The following is a 24,831-nucleotide window of genomic DNA, read 5'->3' as shown; positions in this document are numbered from 1 at the left end:
GAATTAAACAGTAAACTAAGCATCTTGGAGATTACTGCATAGACCATGTATTATGTGTAAAATCTTTTGTTTCTTCATTTGGCACATTTAATATGATGTTTCATTTCAACACAAAAATAAACCACATGTGGTGACCTTAGCTACAAGCCGCTCCATTTCCCAGGCAGCTGCTGCTACATGCTGCCTATCTGACAGACGGGGCTAGGTCATGGTTACCACAGGACACCCTTATGGTCATAACCAAGTTGTAAATGTCACTAAGATTCTTTCTGAATGTCTATCACATGTGTATCACTGATTCTGAAGTAGATAAAATGAGCCAAAGATTCATTTGGGAGTTGGGACTCCCAGAAGATTACTTTTAAAGCGGAATAGCAGAAGGAGTTGTGACATGCATCCATAAGCAGTTGTAGTGATTTGACAGTTATTTAGCCCTCAGTTACTAGCCCTTTCGTTGAACTGACAGCAGGCCTGCAAAGATAGTGAGGCCTGTTTCAGCCCCATTAATGTCGTCTTGAATGTGAGCCTGCAGTCTGGAAAATGATAAATGTTCGATGATTGATGATTTTATAGTCCCAGGGGATTCTGGGTGGTTTCTGGTTGCTGTGAACCTGAGCAATTTTTCCCCCTTACTTGGGCCTCTGCTTTAAGTTTGTGTAGCATTTAGTATGAGGAAATTTAAACAGATGAGTAGCCAGACTCTTTAAGCTAAGCAAGATTTTACTGAATATTGTTCAAAACTTTGATTATGAAGCAGATGCAATTTTGAGGACAAGGTCCCATTTAATATATTTTTGATTCAGTGTAATCCTTGAACCAGATATATCTATGACCAGTCTGTAGCTAACACCATTTTCCTAAAAAGAAACGGAGTACTTGTGGCACCTTAGAGACTAACAAATTTATTAGAGCATAAGCTTTCGTGAGCTACAGCTCACTTCATCGGATGCATTTGGTCAAATGCATCCGATGAAGTGAGCTGTAGCTCACGAAAGCTTATGCTCTAATAAATTTGTTAGTCTCTAAGGTGCCACAAGTACTCCTTTCTTTTTGCGAATACAGACTAACACTGCTGCTACTCTGAAACCATTTTCCTAGTAAGGGCTCAATGTTGTTTGAAAAAGATGAAATCATTCTGACCTACATGGAAGGCAATTGAATAATTGCCTTAATGGAACAACATGTGCAGCTTGAAACATTGAGGGGTTTGCTACATCCATTCCTTGTTCTCCTCATGGTTCTGGAGCAAACTATCAGATAAGCCAGTATTTCCTGTTTACATATGAGTCATCTTTCCAAGCGTATTAGGTTAGCTACACTAATATTAGAAAGGGTGCAAATAATCTTCTATTTTGAATGCTTGTTTGCAAGACAGGTGGCAGAACTGGGTTTCTCAGCTTAATCAGTTCTTGTAAACAAACTTGTTGTAGATGGGCAGTGGCATTTAGTGCTTGATAACACTAAAATGCTTATTCATCTGTAACCTTAATTTAGTCTTCAAAGGGGGAACGGTATTTCTTCTTTTCATTCACAGGAATACATTTTCTCCTCATGCCAGACCTTGTATCTTGTGCTTGAAGATGTAAACAGTAATCTTTAAACTCATGTCAGTCATAGCTCAGCCTAACACTGTACATTTCTGGAGAAGCTATGGTGCTCTACCTGCAAAAAGATTTGAATAGTTCTATATTATGACAGGTTTCAGAGGAGCAGCTGTGTTAGTCTGTATTCGCAAAAAGAAAAGGAGTACTTGTGGCACCTTAGAGACTAACCAATTTGTTTGAGCATAAGCTTATGCTCAAATAAATTGGTTAGTCTCTAAGGTGCCACAAGTACTCCTTTCCTTCTGTATTTTGGAAACTTTATCCATGGAAGCACAATTTATTGGGTTGAAAAATGATGCAGCTTCTTTTCAAATGGGAGAGGGAGAGAAGTCACATAGTATGAAATATGGGCAGAGTGTGTTTTCCACAAGATATTCAGACCTGAAAGCCAACTTTATGATGAATGACCATTGCAATGCTATACATTTAATTAGGAGAGTGTCATTACACTCAATTAGCAGGGCTGCCAAATAATCTGTTTAATACTCTGGTCTTTTTTTCCTTAGGGTTTTGCAGACAGCCCTCATTATGGTGATCACTTGAATGACAGTCGATTAGGGTCCCATGAAGGATTGTCCCCGACACCTTTCATGAACTCAAATCTGATGGGTAAGTTGGTAATTCTTTGCGAGTAGCCCCTCAAAGCCTCTTTGGTCAGAAAGAGACATTTTCATCTCCTTGTCTAGGTCTGGCACATCAAGCATCTGGACGTTACTGCATTTCTCATGGCAACAGTGGTTTGCTATCTTAGTCTTTCTTCATAGAGCAAGTTGCACCAAAAATGTAGTTTTCTTAACACAGGGACATTATCCATGATTTTGGAAAGAGGCTGAACTGCCAGTATTTTGGATAGTTGATCTAGAAAGCTATGGATAAACTGTGATTTCTTACAGTCTGGAAGACAAAAGCTCTTCTAAAGACTTGTTTTAATTTTTTTCTAAGTTTTTTGTTTTTTTCTGCTGCAAAGAAATTGAGTATTGTCACTCTTATGCGCTTTTTGTAATATTTAGGTGTCTGTTTCTAAGATCATAGAACACTGAATTGCATATTTATTGTAGGTTGTTCTCCAGTTAACACTTCATTGTTGTCCTCTTTGTTTGCATGTTCTCTTTTTAGATGTTAGTTTCTTTGATGATATTTGCATTTGATATCCTAGCAAAATTGAGATTGTAACATACAGTAGAGATTCCTTTTGATATGCAGTGATTTACATACATACAGTAACTCCACTGTTACTGTTTCTATGCCTGTCGTTCCTCCCCCCTGTTTTTGAAACTGAGAACTATGTCAAAACTGCAAAGAAAGCGACATGTTATCAGTGTAGCTGTTAAACAAGTTGTTTTTCTTGAGTGGACACCACTATTGCTAGAACGTTTTAAAGTACTGATGGTTGTTTTTTTCCCCCTCTGAACTTGTGGCCTAAAAACATCAATTTCAAATATTTACTCTTCGGCAGAGCAATGTCTGGGGGCGGCAAATGCTGTCTAGTTTGTGCCTTAAATTTAGAGATGGTTCTGTACATTTTGCTTTGTATTTGTAAAGTTGACATTGTTTTACTTACGTATTTTGTTTCTTGTGTATGTGACCTATTTTGTGATCTCAGTATTGTCCTTTTAAGACACAGCCAGGGTAATCTAAGTGGATTAACTAAATCCAAATCCTGGTGGTCTGCAATTTCTTTTGGAATTCTTTCTACTTTGCTCTGTCTTTGTTTACTACTTTAATCGTCTGCAAAGTGTAGCCGCAGACAAAGTCTGATACCAGCACCTATTGCTAAAAGCAGTTATCTTTTTAAATCTTACTTATGAATCTCAGGATATAATAGTGTGGTTTTAAAATAACTCTGTGTATGTGTATATATGAAAATATGTAGTCCATATCACTAGATCAGTAGTGTTATATTTGAAGATCAGTGAAATCAGTAAAGTTTGCAGCTTGCTATTAATGTACTAGAGGACAAAGATTTTTTCCCTTATTGTTTCATATAACAAAATCAGATCTTTTGCCTCAGGCTGAAAAGAGGCAAATATTTAAATGTATTTATGGCTTGAGCAGAACACCAATCAAGAGTACATATGGCTTCCAAGTCCCATGTTTTTCTGCTTTTGTGTGCTTTATTTCTGCTAAATTATTATATATAGCAGAACTAGATTTTGATTTGTAGTACAAAAGAGGGACAGACTTCATATCCTCATGTTTTGTTTTGAATCACCCATTTCCTAAACTATGTAGAATTTTAAATAAGTGCAGAAATTATTGGCCTTCCTGTATCATCCTAGCTTTTCAGTTTTACTTAAGATGACTAGATGATTCTATTAAACATAATGGAATTATATCATCAGTACAGATTTGAGAAGAAGCGTCCATTGAGATTGCTTTGGAGGGGGAATTAAATGAATCGTAAGAGGTATGCATATCAATCACTTGCTTGTAACAGCTGTGGACTAAAATATTTTTGTAATGCATTACAGCTAATGCTTCTCATTGGTTTTGCCTCCATTAGAGCTACTGTCTTTAATTTCTGTCTTTCCATAGAACACATTCTAAAGCGCATCTGCATAAAAGTATACCCCAGAGCCATAAAATAGTGTTTAAAAATATGCCAACAGGATTGTCTGTTTTGCAAAAATTCACAGAAAATAATTTACATTCACTTTGTTTGCATTGCAAAGGTAAAAAGGTGCAACTCTGTGTACCATGCCTCTTCAGTGTGAATTTTAACTAACAAAGCCTAAAGTATTCCTGGGGGAATTCTGCACCACAATATTAAAAATTCTGTGCACAATATTTTCATTTTCTCCAAAATTCTGCATATTTTATTTTCAAAATAACACTATATAATCACAACAGTTTTAATTATTTTTAGTCATTTTATTTCAAAATATCTGTCAGCAAGTATGTCTGTAACAATACAGACAACAAAAGATTCAGAATTTTTTTTTTTTGACAAATAGATTCCTTACTAGGCATATTAATACAGAACTCTGAATAATAATGAACCATATTTCCCATACATCCCAGAATCAGTGCAAAAGCTGGGGGGAGTCAAGGATAACGGAGGAGCTGAGGGAGAGGGAAATAATTGCTGGGAAGGACCAATTATTGTAGAGTTGTTGGGTATGGGTGGGAAAAGTATGGAACAAGCTTTTTTGGTGGAGGGTGTGGGTTGGGATTTTTAGGGAACTTCCCCCATGCAGACCCTGGCTGACCCCTAGCCTCTCCCATTCAGTCAGGCACATGTGGCCCTGCACCCCCTCCCCCTGTCCCCATGTGTTTCTGTGCCCCCACTCAGCCGTCCCCCTGTAGCTCTGAACTCCCTCCCCCCTCCCATGTGGTCCTGCACCTCTCTCCCCCCCCATGGCTCTGCACCTCCACTCCCATTCAGTACCTGCCCAATCTGTCCTCCCCCACTAGCCCTTCTGAGCCCCTGACTGACCCCCCAGCAGCCCCATGCTGTCTGTCTTCCCATAGCCCCTGTATCCTGATCTAGCCAGAAAGGCATTGTGAAAAAGGCAGGCTCTTTCTTTTCCCTAGCTGGTTGGAAGTGGCTGCTATGTTCAAGCACCACAATGCCCTCTGGTGGGCAAAAGCTGGAACTGCAGATGTTGTTTTCTGCTGGGAGCTGCTGCTGTGTTCTATTGCCACAGCACCCTCTCGTGGGCAAACGGTGGAACTGCAGCAACTTTTCAGCAGAAGTTGTTTTTTTCTGCACAAAAAATTATATATATGCATGGCTCATTAATTATGCTTGTGCGCAGTGGCGCAGAATTCTCCCAGGAGTACTAAAGAGATGTTGAACACTAAGGAAATGAAAAGGTTACATGAAAAGGATTTTATTACTCAATACTGGTATCTGAATTGTTGGGCTTCTTTATCTCTTACCTTAACTAAAAATGAAAAATTAGAGCTTTCAACTAAAGTTACAGTTCTTAGACTGTGATGTTAGATTGACTAAATAGGAAACAATAGGTTGTTCTTGTTTAGGAGAATCTCCCAAATTGCAGAGCCATTCTACCCACAAAAGCCAATGCATTTTATGAGATACTGTAGTTAGCAGTTGCACACATAAAGATATACATTTATAGCATAGGGCAAAGTTATTCTAAAATGTTGCAGTTTGGACATTTTCATGATTTTGGGAGGAAAGGAAGAGCTGCACTGAGAATGTGATCTTGACATCCTTGTTTGAAAGATTTGACTAGATTTAAAGGGGATTGTACTCTGAGATCTGTGTTTCAAAATGGGTGTCTATTACAACATAGTAATATGACTGAAATAGTTAAAACTAGTAGAAAGAGCAAAATCATATTTCACCATTGCTGTCAACACTTAAAAGCACCATTAAAAAGAAAGAATTGTATGTCAAGGGGATGTTGTTGTTTTGTATATTACATTCAGCCATAATCTTACTTGCCTGGAGAGATAGAGGATTATAAAGTACCACTGTCTTTCATGATGGAGCTCTCAAACACTTTAATGATCTTGTACATTGCAAAAGAGAGAAATTTTGTCTAACAAGAGTTTATAATGATTCAATAATGAACAATTTGCCACAGAAAGATGCATTTCCATATTCATTTAGATATTCTGAAGTGTTTTGCAGAGGAAATAAAGCTATTATGTTGGATAAGTTAGTGTTCTTCACTAATCAATTCCAGAATTATCCTGTTCTGATTTTTCAGTGTGAAAAAGAGGCCATTCCTTGTATTTCACGTGAAACCAGTGAATCCTCTTGGCACCTCTGTATGCCATTAGTATCATATAGATTTGTATGCGACAAAATCACACTAAAATATACGGGCCATAATGTAGCACCATTTAGAGCTAATCTTTGCTTATTCAACATTTAATGTTTTAACTACTTTACATTCTAGAAAAAATATTCACAAGAAAGTTAGTTCTTTTCCCATTTGTGTGAAAAAGAGCCTTGTTAAACTGACCTCTGCTTGCACTGACATGCGAATTTTAACAGTATGCATGAAGGTCCACCCCTCTTCTGTGTCTGCCTTTTCTGCCTCTCATACCGGGGGAAAAAAGGATGAATGCCATCTGTGTCCTCTATCCTGTGTTGATTTGCACTGTTCCTAACTCCAGTCAATTACATCGGGTTGCATATTGTAAGCATCACAGAATTTGGCCATTTGTATTCAATGGAGATGCGGGAGGCTGAACAGCAGATCACCCAGATGACATCAGTGGTTTGCAGTAGAGAGGGATGGGTTATCTTTTCAAGTTGGGTACCGTGCACTCAAACATTGCATTCTTGCCCTCTGGGCATTTCCCTGAAGTTTTGGTGATGATGATGAATACAGACTTAGCCCATCTGGACAATTTGTTGGTTGGGGTGAAGTATGGAATTCCATGTGTTTTGGGCTAACAGAGTTCTCAGATACCTAGCTGTCCATGGGAATTAAGTCAATTGAGAGCAATGCCTATTGGACCTTATGCACCATTTCTACATGTGGGAATGGTACTATGCAAAGCCTATAAAGGAGTTTCTTTCCCCAGATGTTTCCGGTGCTCTTGATCTCATCTTGTACTCTCACTGACATGAGCAGGATTGAACTGTTGGGGTTATGTGCTTCCTGTTTCATTTTGTGGGACCTGTTGACAGGCCTTAGGCCTTTGCTTATGAGCACCTACTCCTGCTGATCAGTGGCCCAGTCTCTCCTCCTTGCAAACTAGACTCCTGGTTCTTGTTAGGTACATTCATATCTCTATATGAGTAATCTTGAGAGATGGGTGTGGAGAAGGAAACAATTATCCCCCCTACCCCTACTTACAGGTGGAGGTGATAGGGAGGGAAAAGCCTGCTAAGTTGAGGAGTTATAAAAGGATGCTGAGACTTAAGATCAAAATAACTTAATTGTTTCCAGTAGCACCCACAAAGTGTTAGGTGCTGTACAAACACAAAGGTCAGCACTGTCTGAATAGATAAGTCTAGATGGAAAAGATGTATTGAATTAGTGAACTGTACTCCTGTCAGAACAGACGACAGTCCCATGTGGAGGAAATTTCTGATATTAATCTGATACTAGAATATTTAGGCAGTGTGGGATTTACTAAAGAATATAAGGTATTTTGTGGTTAAATGTCAACAGTGACAATCTTTGAAGAGAGACTGAAATACATATAAAAGAACTAAAAACAGCACCACCTACAGGGGAGGAGAGAATGGTATATTTGGATTTGTTGCAGTGCAGCTTCCTTCACTGATGAATCATTGCAGTTGTATCACTCAAGGATGTATCATTAGGGATGGCAGAATTACCAGGGTTTAAAGGATGAATGGCATACCCCTTGGTTTTCAGGTATTTACTGTTGCCCAACTTTTTGGGATGGGGAGGGAAAGTTACTGTCCAGCTGCTTTTGGTTCTAACTCTGAATGTGTTCATTAAACACACCGAGTAGAAAGATATAGATGGTGTAATCTCCAAGACTTAGTAAAGCCAATTACCATGAAGTTTTAGAAGGTACAGTCAACATATCTACAGATGGCACTATGTCACAAATGTAAATGGGTGATCAGCAGACAGTGGATTTTGGATTTATTCTGAATTTTTTAAGAAGTCATTTAGCTATCTTAATGGACTTCTGATTGCATCATTCTACAGGCTTATGTGCGTGGTAGTGTTGGCACCATTCTTGGTTGTTTTATGCTTCTGCTGCCAATGTGTTCTTTCAAAACTGTGAAATTAGTGTACCTAATTTTTATTGTAAATCTGTGCTTTGGCTTACAAAGATTTAAGCACTTCAGCAGCCTGGGAAGAAGAATGTGTGTTTCAAAAAGGAGCTTCGGGGTGATTTGGAACCAAATAAGGCAAGTTGTTAAAATATCTCTAACCTTTTATCATTTGGTAGCATTCCAGCAAAAGCATTATTTTTGAGCAGGTGATGTAAGCTTTTTTAAGCTTACTTTAGTAAAAGTTCTTTTTAGTAAAAGTCATGGTAGCTACATTAGTAGTGGGAAAACTTTTTAAATTAAAAGCAGAAATTAAGAGTTGAATGACCATAGGCAGGTCAAATCTAGAGTTCTTACACAGTGCTATTTCATGAAAAGCACACTGAAGTCAATGGAAACTTTGCCTGCATAAGTTCAAAGAGCTGCAGGATTTGGGCCTGATACTGCAAACTGTTGTGCACCTGAATAATCTTTGGGAAGTCAATGAAATTGTTCATGTGAGTAGTCCTTTCTCACAGTAACGATTTGTAGAACTGAATCCTTAAATGCTTTAGTATGAAGAAAATTGGTTAAAAGTACTTTTAAAATAGTAATGTAAAATACTGAATGGTTAACCAGTAAGCGTTAGTCTTACTGGTTTGCCGACCCTAACCGTTAACCCCTGGCCCCGGGCCGGCTGGCTAGAGCAGCCCCAGTGGCCCCAGCCCATCTCCCTTTAATTGGTTAACCAATTAAATGACATAATTTTAATTGTATAAACAGTTAACTTTTTAAACAGATATTTACATCCCTATTTTAAAATAAGACATCTAGATGAGCATTAATGATGGGAACAAACCAGCATGGCTTCTTCTCAGTAAAATAGCACCTTTCCAATCTGGATAGGGTTGACAAAACAGTGGATAAAGATGAATATAACTTAGGACTTTAAAAAAGCCGCTAGCAAAGTCCCTCACTAGAGGCTATTAGAGAAATTAAATGGTTCTGTGGAGAGAAATGGAGTTCAACCATGTATTAGAAATTGGGTGGAGACAGAACAAGAGGAGTAATAAATGGGCAGTTCTCAAGATGGCAGAATGTTAACAGTGTGGTGACCCAAGATTCCATGCTAAGACTGCGCTATAGGGATTCAAAAAGGGGGTGAATGAGGTGACAAAATTTGGAGATGTTCCAAATTGATTCAGATTTTTCAGAAGTTCCTCACTGTCAACTCTAGTTTGATTGATTAACCTAATAAAGCCATATTAAATGGACAGCATGATATGTGATATTCAGTAACGTAATGCACATGAGAAAGATTAATTTGCAGTCTACATTGATGTTACTGGGGCTATAGGTTAGCTATATCAACTTAGGAAAAAGACCTGGGTATCCTTGCAGGCAAATCAGTGAAAACTTCTAATCAATGTGCAGTGACCAAAGAAATAAAAGGGGGGATGGGACAGAAAATATTGGGATGGGGAAAAAACCCCTGAAAATATTTATAATGCCATTTATGTAAACTGATTGTATTCCCTATCCTATTCCACCCTTTCTTAACTTACAAGAATAGGGAAATATTTAGTAAAATTGAAGGGCAGCAAATTTCAAACTGTAGTAGGTAATTTAACTCAATGTATAATTAACTTATGGAACTTATTTCCTCCTGATATTATGAAGGCCAAGAGATTGGCAGACTTCAAAATAACATCCACATTTACAGAAGCTGATTATAATAATTTTTAAAAAAAAGTATGCCCTCATGCTTCATGGCACAAGCCAACTACTAGTCTATCAGGTTAGGAGGAAACTTCGTCTCTTGACAGGTTATTCCCTAACTACAGGTTTTCTTGCACCTTATTTTTACGCAGCTGGCATTAATCACTGTCAGAGACAATTTACTGGTCTGATCTGCAATGGCTGTTCCTATGTGAAAAGTAAACTGCTCTAACTATGGAATGGTTTTTAAGTAGAAACCTATTTATTTCCATGATTGTTGACCTCTGCATCTTGATTCTAGGTATGCATTTTAGGCTTTCTGGTGCCCCAGATTTTTATGAAACTAAAAAATTGGTATGTCAAATTTATAATCTCTTACGGACACTTGCGTACTGATTCATCCTTATCCAAATCTAAAATAAACATTGCCAACATTTTTATAATTTTAATCCATACTGAGCTATTTTTAGTCATGATTCAGTGTTTTTAAAAAGTACTAGTCTTTGTGTTCAAATTTATATGTGTTTGAGATTGAAACATTATTTTAGCTAAAACTTGTTTTTCTTGAAAAATGTTTATTTTACTATGGTATAATGACTTTATATGTACCATTGTGTTATATTACTTGTTTAACGATTCTACAGAGGATCAAAAAATTGCTAATTCCTAATTCCATTTTTGAGGTATCTTGATGTTCACAATGGAAAAGGAATTGAATTCTAAGCTGTTTCAGGCTTAAATGAAATCAAGGTGTTTGCTAGTTTCCAGGTAATTTTACATGTTTCTGAACCCTAATCTAAAGACTTTTTTTTTAAACAATTATGTGGCTTATTTTTTTTTAATTTCCAATTTTTAAAATGTTTGGGAATATCTTAAAGAAACAAAAAAAATTCCAAGGTTCTAGATCTTAAAAAAATGTTTTTAAGAAGAAGATTGTAATGATTCATAATTGAGGAGACCTCAGATTTGACCATCCTATTTATTGCTAAATCAAAGCAGTCTTTCTGAAGGATTTGAGAGCTGATCTGATGTACCATATCTGTTGATACAGTTAGATTTCTTCCCAGGTATTATATTAAATGAATTCTGCTCACACCAAAGAATTGCTCTCATCTGTTTTTCATTTTCCTTTCATGAAAACTAATGGGTTTCAGGGAAATTAAATTACACAGTCATTTAGTGACAGTGCTAAGTGCAGGGCATTTTTTACCCTTGGGTTTTTGTACACAAAAGCATGTATTAAGATTAGTTTTCCCTTCTCCCTAGTTACAGTAATATTTCAATCAAATATATTTTCTGGTCTCTTTTTCAATACGGTAGTACTTGGGGGCTTTCTGCAAATATAGTAGAGAATTTATATTCTCTACTCAATCTTCTGGTATTGTCATTTGTAGCAGGTGCCCATCCTCCTCCTCCCCCTTTTGTGATTTTTTTGCCTCCTCCTAATTAGCAGCTGTGGCAATGGAAGTACTGTATCAGTGATTGTCATCAGGTGGTGATCAGGTGTGGAATCTGTTTGGTAGAACTTGCAGGTCACAGGTGTTTGTCATAGTGATCTTTGTCTGTGGTACAGCTGCTCATAGCAGCCCTTACACTAAGCTAGCTTGCTGCCCTCAGCAGTTTAAGGACACTGTATTTACATTTTAAAGAGGTGTGGGAGTGAGTATGAATATGCAGTTGTTGTAGCTGTGTTAGTCCCAGGATATTAGAGACAAAAGGTGGGTGAGGTATTATCTTTTATTGGACCAACCTCTGTTGGTGACCTGAAGAAGAGCTCTGTCCAAGCTCAAAAGCTTGTCTTTCTCACCATCAGAAGTTAGTCCAGTAAAATATATTACCTCACCCATCTTGTCTCTAGGTGCTGAATAGGGTTGGTTGGTTTGTTTGTTCCCCACGGAATATTCAGATGTGCTGAAGGGGCTTGGAATGTTTTATAATAATTATTCTTAATGACTCTACTTGGCATAGTACAATTATATTAAGGTTTATTTGTTACTTACAATCTATATATTAATGTTGGGAGTACACCTTGAAATTTTTTTGTTCAAATGCTGTGGATTTGAGGACTGAAACAAAGCTGAGCAATCTCTGACTTCACAAAATATGATTCCCTTGCTTTGTAGCCCAGTTTTATAGAATGGCATAAGAACCTGATCCTGCAACCACTTTCTCACTTGTGCCACGGAAGTCAATATTTGTGCCAACTAAAATGTTTTAATGGGAGCATGGAAGTGAATCATAAGTCTCGACTTCAAAATAAATCCCCAACCAACTGTATAGTGAAATGTTGTACCAGGACAAAAAGAGCTTATGTGATCTCCTTGTAAGTCATTCATGATGCCTCAATACTTCAACAACCTTTTAAAAACATCTCTCCCAGCAAGATTAGAGTTGTTCCAGTCTATTGTGGAATTCTGAACCCAGGCTATCTGAGGGAGGTAATTTTATTGTATATTATTCGGAGAAAAGAATTTGTATAGGAACCTTTGTTAATAATATTGGAGCCTCTTATATTAAATATTTTGAATTGCCTATCTAGGAATTTAAATGTGTAAAGCTTTATATAAAGCATAACATGAGGAGGATAATAATTCTGATAAATCTGGTTTGGAGTGTAAAGATCCATTTCATTTTTGGTTGTAATTAAGGTTAATGTAGTCTGATCTGCTCCAGGTAAATTGTGTGTCAGTAGTAACATAACTCCATCAACCCTAAAAGGGGGAATAAAGAGTACTTGAATTAAATTTTTAAATCTTGCATTTCCTCTTTGTTACAACATGTCAGTTTAACTGGCTGTAGGATATTTTTATCTGTTATGAGGCTCATCAGTGCATGAAATGCTGAAAGGGTATATTTCTCTCCTGTGGCTCCTGCCATCCTTGGGCACTTGTAGATGTGTTCCAGTGCATGGGATCAGCTGGGTGAAGCTGTAATATTTTAAATTTCAGTCTGTCTGAAGGCGCCATGCTCCTTTCTAGCGAAAAGGGAGGAAAGGATAATTTTTTTGATTGATACTGGTGATGTAACTACCCCATGAGGCAGGTGCCTAGAGATCTACATAATAATAACTATTATCCTTCCAAATAGAAAAATATGTAAAGCTTACTAGTGATTCAAAGATAATTTCATAATTCTTTTTTATATCTTGCCTTTTTTTTTTCCAATAAAGATGTTTGGCTCTCATTACGGATACATAAAATTCATTTACTTTTCAGTCTTTATTTCATTCAGTTTTTTTCATTTTCTATGCATGTTATTGCAGCTGGTCAAATTCCAACTGTCTAATATTTGTGTTTTAGCCTACGGGCTTGTTGTACATGTAAATTTAGTGCGCAGCAAGTTAGGGTGTGAGTTTACAGTGCACTAGTTACTCTGCACTAATGCCCTGTGTGGGGACAGTGCATACTAAGAGTTCCTTTGTGTGCTTTATCTTACTACACTTCAAAGTATTCTAAGCTAAACTGCCTGAGGATTCTTTTAGCACTCAGTAAGAATGCCCACACAGGGAGTTAGTGCATAGTAGCTATTACACTGTAAATTTTCACCCAAGCTTGCTGTGCACTAGCTTCCAATGTAGAAAAGCAATTAGATATTTTACTACTGCCACCTTTGCCATTGGTTAATGTATGATGATATAAGAACTGAAACTAAAATCTTGTAAGTTTTTAGTTTTGTTTTGCCAAAGGAATGTTGTTTATACCTTATGGAATAGTATAGTAACAATTTGTCTTAATATGATTAGGGTTTTCAGCACTTCATTTGTAGACTCAGTTTAAGTGAGCCATAACGTTTGCTGCAGGTTGAAATCGGACATACATTTTCTAAAACGGGGCATACAAATTCCTCAGGTAAGGGAATAAAACACATGCTGGCCAATTGTGGAAATCTGAAATAAATGCTGTCAATTAAAAAAAAATCCAAAAATCCAAACCTTGTGAAGATCTGCACCGCTACAGACTAGGGACCGAATGGCTCGGCAGCAGTTCTGCGGAAAAGGACCTAGGGGTGACAGTGGACGAGAAGCTGGATATGAGTCAGCAGTGTGCCCTTGTTGCCAAGAAGGCCAATGGCATTTTGGGTTGTATAAGTAGGGGCATAGCGAGCAGATCGAGGGACGTGATCGTTCCCCTCTATTCGACACTGGTGAGGCCTCATCTGGAGTACTGTGTCCAGTTTTGGGCCCCACACTACAGGAAGGATGTGGATAAATTGGAAAGAGTACAACGAAGGGCAACAAAAATGATTAGGGGTCTAGAGCACATGACTTATGAGGAGAGGCTGAGGGAGCTGGGATTGTTTAGTCTGCAGAAGAGAAGAATGAGGGGGGATTTGATAGCTGCTTTCAACTACCTGAAAGGGGGTTTCAAAGAGGATGGCTCTAGACTGTTCTCAATGGTAGCAGATGACAGAACGAGGAGTAATGGTCTCAAGTTGCAATGGGGGAGGTTTAGATTGGATATTAGGAAAAACTTTTTCACTAAGAGGGTGGTGAAACACTGGAATGCGTTACCTAGGGAGGTGGTAGAATCTCCTTCCTTAGAGGTTTTTAAGGTCAGGCTTGACAAAGCCCTGGCTGGGATGATTTAACTGGGACTTGGTCCTGCTTTGAGCAGGGGGTTGGACTAGATGACCTTCTGGGGTCCCTTCCAACCCTGATATTCTATGATTCTATGATTCTATCTCTTCCAGTGGTCCACTATCATCTCTCCTTATGTCTTTTAGAGCTCCTGCAGTGAGGCTGTTTGCATGAATGAAGACTGGCCCCTCAGAATTAAAAGCTTCTCGGAGTGTGGACTCTATATTCTTAATTGTCCCACAGTGGCATATACAGCAATCATGATATATTAAAATACTTCCACTTTAATCCACAGCATTAATGCTTGTGGGGATACCAGGGGAAAATTACTAATTATCAAAAGAAAAAATATTAAAATGTTTTGAGATTGCTGCATGCATAAGCATGTATTTTTAAAACTAAAGCATCATAATTTTTAATGCCTGCTTAATGCTGTAATTGACTATATTGAAAGTTAAACAAGGATCTCGCCATATGCCAGTTAAGGATAATACTAGCTTTTACAATCACCTTTTAAGGGTGACTTTTACAATGTGAGCTCCTCTTTGGTCATGTCACTCTCTGATATTCTTCTATCAGGTATGAGGCCTAAGGTACCCTAATAAGATTTTTTGGATTTGTTTTATAAACAAATTTTATAAAATCCAGACAGCATACCACTTTGTCTTGAAAAACAGGATCCCTGTTCCCTTTTTAAATATTAGAGAAGAGCTCTGAGAAGCTCTTCCGAAGAGATACTTTAGGTCACACCTTCATAGTTTTGTTTTTATCCCTCTTCTTCCTCCCCCATCTCCAAAAAAAATATGTTTTCTGTGTGAAGTCAAGTTATTAAATAACCGCAGTGGCAGAAATTTGGTCATTTTATATTAAATTTGATTGAAATTAGTTTTATTTTGATATTTTTTGCTATGTTAAAGGTTGGAAGGGCAAGAAAACTAATATTTTTGGGACTGCTGACCTTGATGTCTTTAAGGGAAGTAGTGACCGTAAAGGTGAAATGCAGAGTTAAAGGAAAAACAATTAATTGATGGTGGTGTGGAGGAAGAGCATTCATCATAGAAAGAAGTTAATATAATGCAGTCAGTAGTTCTTTCTTTAACTGTGTAGGAAGATGCTGTGTTTAGGGTTAGATTAGGAACCAAGGAGAACTACAGAGACTGGTCTCTGTCTATTATCCTCAATAAAGAATCCCCTTTATATTTATCACAAGCAAGTCTTCCCTCTTTATTTATTTGGAGGGACTGTACAGTTAACAAACGTGTTCAAAATCATGCTTGCATCTACTGGCTTGCTAAGATTATCCCAGATTCAGTGCATTTTTCCTTGACAATGTTGATACTAAAGGACTCATTGCAACCCATAGTATCTGGTGTTTCAGAATGATGCCTCCTGGGATATGTTTGTAAACCAGGAAGTTCAAGAGAATTTAGCTCAGGGTGCTGGACAGGAGGGGTTTTTTTTTTTTTTTTTAAAGCATTTCTTTTCAGAGAGCTTCCCCTGCCTCAGTTAGTGATAGGGAGTCTGTACACTGATCTGGGTAACTGAAGTTTTTGTGGAGATGGGCACAAACCAGAACTTTGGATTCAGATGCTGAAAAATTGATTTTTTTAATTTTGTAGCTCAGGATCTCCCTAACTTTAATCTTACCTTTGCAGATTATACTTAATAAATATACTATCATAAATAGCTTTTACTCTATGGATTATAGGATAAATGGCTACTCCTCAGAACCACAATTCTGAACAATGAAGTTCCTTTCAATTTTAGCTATCTTCATTGTTACATTGTATTCAAAAAGGGGCGTAAATAGGCTTATGTCCAGAAATAGAGCAGTGGTATTTGGAACTGTTTGATTTAGCAGCGAAAGACAGAATATCTCATCGACATAGACAGCAATTATATGAATTCAGAGAAATTTGGATCCCTTTACGTGACGTGTTTTGGGTAAGGAAGGCAGAGAGAGCTCAAATAATGCCAGCTTCTGTTCCACCTGATCTTGTTGCTTTTCCCCCTTTTTTGACTATTTTGTATATTTTGTTATTCCTGCCCTAATATGTTACAACTGTGTAGTATTGTCTGATTTTGAATTGTGTGGTCTTTGACAAGTTATAGAGTTGTATAATTGCATAATTGTATTGGATACCATGTGAAATGTTCCATATTTGGTAACACACATGAACAATAAGTTGTTTACAGTTTTGGATTTTTTATTGTTTGTTCTTCTGGAAAAGTAATAAAAAATAGTCCCCAAAGGGGACAAGGAAAAGAGCATAGAAAAAAGTTATTTTTGAAGGTGGCTAAATGCCTGGAAGCCAGCAGTTATATGCGCAGTTTTTAGTTTTAGAGAGTTTAACATTTTCATCTATTTGTTTGTTTATTTGTTCTAGTACCCAGAAACACTAGGCATGATCAAGGCCCTGTTAGGTTAGGTAATGTACAAACACAAAGGTGAACGCAGTCCCTGTTCCAAAAAAACTTACAATCTAAGAAGATAAACAGTGGTTGAAGGACTGAGGAGATAGAAACAAATATATGTGGTCTATACATACATAATAATGCTATTTCTTGGTACTGTAATTACACAAATGTTGACTCTTCCCAGTGGCCCTGCAGCCTCTAGCCATTGTACATTGACCGATTTCTTGCTGGTGTGGCCAAAGCGGGTCATGGAGATTTGGAGGAGTAGAAGATAGTGGCTAAACAGACCAGTTCAGTGAGAGTCTTCAGTTCATAAGCATGATGGAAACTGCAAAGAAATTCTTGGAAGAATCAGACTGGTGGGAGTAGAGGCTGACTTCATCCGTGGAGAAGAGTAGTAGAAAGAACAGACTGGGACAGGTGGCCTGGTAAGGAGTGGCAGAATTGTGAAGGACCTTGAAGTTTCGGGCAAGAAGCTTGAACTTGATCGTGTTTAAAAAAAAAGTCTCAAAGTTATGGATGCCCTATTTGTTAAAATTTCTGCAACCTTACCATTAAAAGAATTTTGTCCATGCATGAGATAAAAATCTAAAAGTTGAATTTGAAAGATATACCAAAATCATTTTTGATTTGTACTGTTAGAATGTAATTGACTGTTAAACTCACAGAAGAGTACTAAGTCTGTTGAGCAGAATAATATCTTTTAGAAGAGCTTTTGTTTTTAGATATACTCCACATTATGAATTCAATGGAAATATCTCTGTGGATGTTAGACAATAAATAAATATAAACAAATGCAAGTTGAGTGTCCATTAGAATACACACTATGTTAGAGCGTGAGGAACATCAAATATTCACAGTAATTGAATAGGCACCTGGATTAGAGAATGTGGCATTCTTCCTTCAGATGTGAATAATTTTAATTGTATATTTCACTGTGTTGTCAGTCACATAGAAGCCAAACATAAGTTAATGCATGTATAGCAGTGGTGGCTAGATGACTTTGGGATCTTTGTTTAGCATCTGGCAAGGAAGCAAGAGGGTGAATCAAGAAGGACCACTATTGAATTTTGGAGTTGGGATAGGATTCAGGCTTGAAAGCTGGTCTGTAATTAAGCAGTCTTTGCAAGCACTACTTTAGAGTCTAGTTTTCCCCTAGGATCCTACTAATGGCAGCCTGTAGTTGGCTGTCACAAATTCTTTACCCTATAGTTGTTCAAAATTTCTTATCCTGTACTTAGATTGTAAACTCTTTGGAGTAGAGACTTTCTCTGTTACGTATTTTTACAGTGTCTAGTACAATGGGGCCCTGATACATGAATGATGCTTGTAGGAGCTACTGCAAAATAAATATAAGACATCTTAGTACTTCTCTCTCTGATTTTCTTGGACACTGAGAAGGAGATGTACCACAAGCTTCAAGAGTAATGTTTGACTTTTTATTGCTGTTCCAAACCTCAGTACTGAACTCTAAGGTCAGCAATAAGTATTATAATACATGACTGATTTCAGTCATAAGTGAGAATTTTATTGTGTGTATGTGTATATATATGTGTGTGTGTGTGTGTCTATATCTATAGATATATAGAGACAGATAGATAGATATAGTTGCATTTCCTCACTTACATTTATTTATAAGGTTTATATATTTGTAAAACAAGTTTTGCTTTTTATTGTTTTAAATAGGATCACATTATGTATTCAGAAAGGTAATTTCAAAACCCAGTAAAATCAGTGGGCATTCATATGCTTCTTTAGAGGGCAGTGTGTTTTTTTTTTTTTAATACAAATGTGTGTATTCAGCCAACTAGCATGCTTGTGACTTTAGAAATCAACCAAGACAGCTACCGAATCTCTCTCTCTATCAGTCCTTACCTGCAAGTTCTGTGCTTTTAAGCTTTGGAGAAGATTTTATTCATGGACACACACCTTTTTGTTGCTTTTATAAAAAGTGCAATTTACATACCAGATTTTAAATAAATATAGGGTCACCGACTAACATCAGAACCAAAGCACTTAATTTACGAAGGAGAATTCAGGAACATTTTACATTTCTGCCTAGGAAAGTCAACACTGTTAGCGAAATTGGTAGCTCAGTAAAATGAGGGGCAAGATATAAAACCTTAAATGAGAGAATCACAAGTGAGACGTTATTTTTCTCTGTAGCCAGGAATTCTGTGGTGATAAGATCTAGTAACGTATCTTACAATAAAACAATATTTTAGTTTTCATCTCCTGTGACTGACTTTTCAAGCTTAAGATAAATGTGGTCTCTATTATGTTTTGAATATTGCTTTATAAACAGCAGACAGTAAAGCACACATGCCAATTACTTACCATCTGAATTTGTATTGCAATTCCATATGCTTACTTTTGATCTTTCCAAGTGCACTTTGAGATCAACAGTTCATATAATTGCTGTAAATGCTTAATTTAGGATGCATTGCTACATTGTTTTGTTCAGAATACCAGTCTGATTTTTAGATCAGTTGGGTATATTTAAATAAAAAAGCATGATGACTTGCCTTTGTGGCTGCTGGCTATATTTCCTGAGATTTCATGCAGGATGACAATTTATAAACAGTACATATTAATTTTTGGCACTTAAGGCAGAAATAAACTACAATATCTTGTACCTTTGTTTGACCGCTATTTGGCATTCTCCTGTATGTACATTAGTAAATAATGGATAGTAACTATTTCTGTCAAAGTATTTTTAACACTTCAACTATTAGACTACAACTATATCTTTAGAGCTACATCTTTTGAAAAAGATGGTAGAATACAGTTTTGCAGTCCCAGAAAAAATTAAGTGTCTATAAAGCTGAGTTTTGTGCCCATTACCTTCATTGTTTTGGTGGAAAGGAAGGCAATCACAGCAGCATTATTTCTCAATTTAGAAAAATCTCCATAGGGGCCCAGAGTATAACATGAGATGAAGAGTAGTTTAATTTCCATTATATTTTTTAAAGATAATAGTGTTAAAGAGTTGCAGAATCCCAATCGGAGTAAAACCACTATCATTATTTTTATTAATTTTTTTTTATTTTATTAATTTATATCATTGGAACTCTAGTAGGGTTATAGAATACTAAAAGGAATATGATTTACAGAAGGAGAAATAGCCCATCTGACTTTCTTAAATTTGTTTTATGTGAAACATGTTTACATTTTAAGTGTACAGTATGTACACCTGCAGTACTACTTGCTTTCAGTATATATCCTTGGAAATGTATAGAGAAATGTTTGACTCATTTTGTGTCATCTACATGGAGCAAATTTTGGAGTATCTAGGTCGTATTTTGTATTCAATACAATAATCAGTTTTAATTGAGTCTCTATTATTGAAAATGGTGTTGCTTGGAACAGGACACATTTTGGCAGTATAAAGAAGGCAAGCTTCATTGCTGATTATTACTTCTCCCTATCTCCATTGTGTTCTTTCTAGGCACAGACACAGTTTGGTCCTCTGGTACAGATATACAGCAAATGCCAATAAAAACCTTTGTAAATGTTAAATAAAATAGCAAATTGAAGGGCGGTGATTTATTAGGAAAAATTTTTGTCTGATCAAATTAACTCTCATACCTGTGTTTTAAAGTGTCAGTGACAGTTCTCTTGATGTTCAGTTTTAATGTAACTGTTGCAATGGAGGCTTGAACACTCAGTTGCCCTACTCTGTCCATTGCCTTAATGGGCAATTTTTGATATGAGTTTTTTCTCAGTTTTGTGCTTCTGCATAATAATTCTGTGACATCAGTCAACTGATTAGCTTCTTAACTAATTGCCATAACCATCAGTAGGTGAAAATAATGTTAACCTTAATTTACACAGAAACTGCCAGCAGAAGCATACAGCCCTCAAATCTATGGAGTACAATTTTATCATAAAGATTTTTACTTGGTAGTTTAATGTGTATTTCTGTCCCTCAGATCCACCTATCTGGACCAATGGACTGTTACCATTCAGCAGTTCCATCAGGAATGCAGGAATTGCACTTTGGGATTTTCATGCCTCTACTTGGTTTCCTTTTTTCTTCAGGGTTTTTTTTTTTTAAACTGTTGTAGATAAGTCCCATGTCACATTGCCGTGGAGATGTTTCCCCATGTAAAAGACTTTTAGAACCTGTTGCTTTATCTTAGGTATCCAATATGAGGAGAAATGAAGTTTTAAGTACTATTGATAAATTGTATAGTCAATTGCTTGACCACACTTTAGTTCATTATGAAATATATTCGAGAAACCAAATAGCCAGTGTTGGTCAGGTTTGTTAACATATTACAGGAAAAAGATTCTGTACGATACCGGTTTCCAAAAAGCAATGTTGTACAGCAATATTACATTCACTTTATGCAGATGTTGGCTCCAAACATTTCAGCTTTTATTTATTTATTCAGTATTATTTATATGAAGATTTACAAGTTACGCATCTCTTTACAGATCATTAAAATCCAATCATCAGTTTGTCCCAGTTCCCTAACTTGTTCTGTTCCTTCCTTATATTTGTGTGGATACTAGCATTCCAGGTACTCATCTGTGAAGGTACTTCCCCAGCTTGTACTAAGACACAGAATGAATGTATCTTGATTTTGAAAAGTTTCCTATCTACTTATGCCAAACGCTTACTTCAGCAAATGTAAGGAGCTATGTGATCCTTAGCATAAGGGAACAAAATTATGGTATAGGCCAGTTTAGGCTAAATAACTGTCAGGATATTTACTGGTGCTTAATGCACACTTATTTATGGTGCAGATAATACATATTATTAATATAATGTTATATGCTAGCTAGCATATATTAGTCAACAGTATGAGTCAGGCTTGCCTGGTCCTTCCTCTTCCTCCCACTTTGTATACTCTTCATATGCAAATGATGATGAAGTGCTAAGTGGGATTTGGACAGACAGAACCAAAATGTGCTAGGTGCTTTCCCGTCACATGCTCTGAAGACAAGGTTCCACATGCCAGTGGCAGCACGGGGATCGTTGTTATTGTGGGGGAAGCATTGTTACATATTAGAGTTGTGCAGATCAAGGCTATGTGGTTATTTTAGTCTCTGAAGAAAACAAGAAACAAGTTGGTAAAATGAGTCCTAATAATAAGACGTCTGTCTTTTCTTTTTTTTTTTTTTTTTTTTTTTTTAAATAAAGAGTTAAAGATTGTGCTGAATGGACAATGGAATTGTAACTGCCAATCTTGAAAACACAGTTCAAAGGCTAAAAGCATGTTTTCCTGGTGGACCACTTCAGTACAAAAGCTGTCTAGCTAGGTTACCATTTATTAATGCTAAGGGAATGCAAAGCAAATATTGGAAGTTCCTCAGGGCACTTTTCCTGTAGAAGAATAGGTCTAAATGCAAAAATAGTATTTTTTGCTTTCTGTACTAAATGAACAGCACTTGTGTGCAGAAATCCAATATGTGCAAAAGTCCCAGAAGGGGGAACTTTATAGTTCAGTTTTTCTCTCATGATTATAAAATACCTGAGATTTCAAGGTCCAGCATTGTATTACTTTTAGAGCTTGTCCTCTTCAGTCAGGCTTCTGAGATGTACAATAATTTCTATTCAGAAAGGCTGTTCCCCTGCAGCATATATTGTGCTGCTCAAGGCAGGAGTCTTTAGATGTCAGTCATCTTGCAGTACATGATGAATCAGTCTTTGCCCAAAGGTTTATCTCCCACAAAGCTTCTGGGGATAGCTCTGACTCCCTATGTCTTGTGCTTAATGAGGTCCTATAAGACTATCTACCCGAGCTTACAGCTGTGTTGTAGTGCAGTCTTTATCACATTTTGTCTCCACTTGCAGGCGGAATAGGTGTTATATAAGTACACATAGAAGAGACTGAAGATCCAAATTAAAGGAGAGGAACAAAGAGAAACAGTTTTTCCTTTTAAAAAGACCACATGAATTTAAAGTTCATATTTATCTAAAATTGTTTACTGAATTTGTTACAAGAAGCACATAGATAGAATTTATTCCATATTTTTCCAGAGTATTTCTGTTGTACAATTAACAACAATTTTTGTGTAGCCAGTTTCGCTGTTTCCCCTGTATAGTCAGCTACTTTCCTCTCTTTGGGTGGGTCTTTAACGTAGTGGGTATAGATGAGACAGGTATGGAATTTAAAAATATAGGAAAACCACAGATATTGACAGGCAGAGATATTACCAGGAATTACTCATATCTAACTTATTGCTTAAAAGTGGCTAGATATCAAAATGACTGTCTTTTTAAGGCTACAGAAAATTAAAATTCACTAACCTTTGAGCTCTTCTTGTTTTTTCTCTCTCTATTTCCCTTCCTCCCTCCTCTGATAAAACGTTTTCCCACCCCAGCCAGTCAGCCAGGAGAAGTCTCCCTTACCCTTGATTATCCATCCAAGTTCTGTTATGGGTTAGGGAGGAAGAGATAAAATATCATTGCCAAATTTTTCACAAGCAGAGTGATGACTTCATACGGAGTGGGGTATGGCCTGCAATTACTAGATGGCTATGTTTCATCTCTTTCATTTGCACTTTTAGAGTAGGGATTGGATCATACAATGTTCTAATCTTTCCTCCCCCCCAAGTATGGAAATTGAGGAGGAGGTGTTCACCTATTACCTTTCAATGTGAAATTTTTCAGAGATGCCCTTACCTCTTTGCTAAGGAAAAATATCTTTTTGCCAGAGGACATTGACCTACATTTTGAGAATAATGAAAAATTAAAACAAACAACCCCCACACTTTTAGAAAGTATTTGCATTTAATTATTAAAGACCAGTGCTGTGTTGTATTTCTTAGACTTAAGGGCTGTCTTGTGTAACAAAGCCCTGCTTCTGTTATAGTTTAGACAGACTACCTTTTCCTTATTTTTTGAGATGGTGGTAGAGCACCAACTCTGAAAGTACTTGTTGGGAGTGCCACATACTGTATATTTATAAGTAGCTCTGAGCAGAGCATAATTACAAACCGCGTCCTGTTTCCAAGGATCAGATCCAAATTAGTAAAATGTGTGAAAATTAGATATGCAAATTTCACATTACAAAAATTAGAAAAAATAAACCACTTTAGATGTGTTAAAAATCAGAACAAATATTATTGTAAGCAACTTTACAAAAGCTTTATTGATAGGGAAAATATTTTAAATTAATCCCATTTCACAGTAAAGAAAATGATGTTTCATCAACAGAAGATAAAATCTTTATAAATCCTACTTTGGGAATATCTGTTTCTCATTAAAAATAATTTTTAAAAATTCTTCAGTACTTTCCCTTCCCCCCCTTTTTTTGGTATCAAGAGTTTTTCTAACTGTTGGGTATGCTTAAATTTATACATCTTGTGGAGCATAAATGGAGAAATATTTGAATGAAGGTTAAGTCTGATATAATAGCTGGAGGTATGGTGCGATTATTTAGAAAATATTTATTTTGAAGTTGAAACCAGTTGTCTATTAATATTTCATATTTCTGTATATTGTAATAAATCCAGTTGTGAAATTTCAATAGAAATCAAATGGCTTTCTGCTATCAGCTGATATGAGGGATCCAGTTAGGCAGGACACAATATGATTATTCTACCTTCCTTGGTCCTGTAGATAACTGAGTAATGATACTAGTATAGACAAATAAGAGATAAGAGTTAAATACTAGCTTATATCTAAATTTTGAAGTACCAAATTTAGCTGTTTTTTGCTTCTTCATCAATAAGAGATCCATACTGAGTAGATTAAACTATTTTAATAGCATTATAGATTTTTTTAACTCAGGTTTATGTTCGGAAGCATGGCATTTATTAAGGGTGTGTGTGTGTGTAATACTTAAGCTACATTTTCATTCACAAGCTTTATATGTTCAGCTTTTTGCATAGCATAGCTT

General features: G+C 36.6%; 1 protein-coding gene across 13 annotated transcripts in view; it reads left to right on the top strand.

Moving 5' to 3' along the window:
- TCF12 (transcription factor 12) overlaps window positions 1-24,831 on the top strand; it is a 288,139-nt gene that overhangs the window by 118,854 nt on the left and 144,454 nt on the right. For all 13 annotated transcript variants that reach the window (XM_043494002.1, XM_043494000.1, XM_043494005.1 and 10 more), the window contains one exon: window positions 2,111-2,213. In XM_043494002.1, coding sequence (XP_043349937.1) covers window positions 2,111-2,213 — 103 coding nt within the window. The remainder of the gene's footprint in view (window positions 1-2,110; window positions 2,214-24,831) is intronic.

Source organism: Dermochelys coriacea, chromosome 10 (assembly GCF_009764565.3).
Source record: "Dermochelys coriacea isolate rDerCor1 chromosome 10, rDerCor1.pri.v4, whole genome shotgun sequence".
Classification (NCBI taxonomy): Eukaryota; Metazoa; Chordata; order Testudines; family Dermochelyidae; genus Dermochelys; species Dermochelys coriacea.
This window is presented reverse-complemented; position numbering and strand designations above follow the sequence as displayed.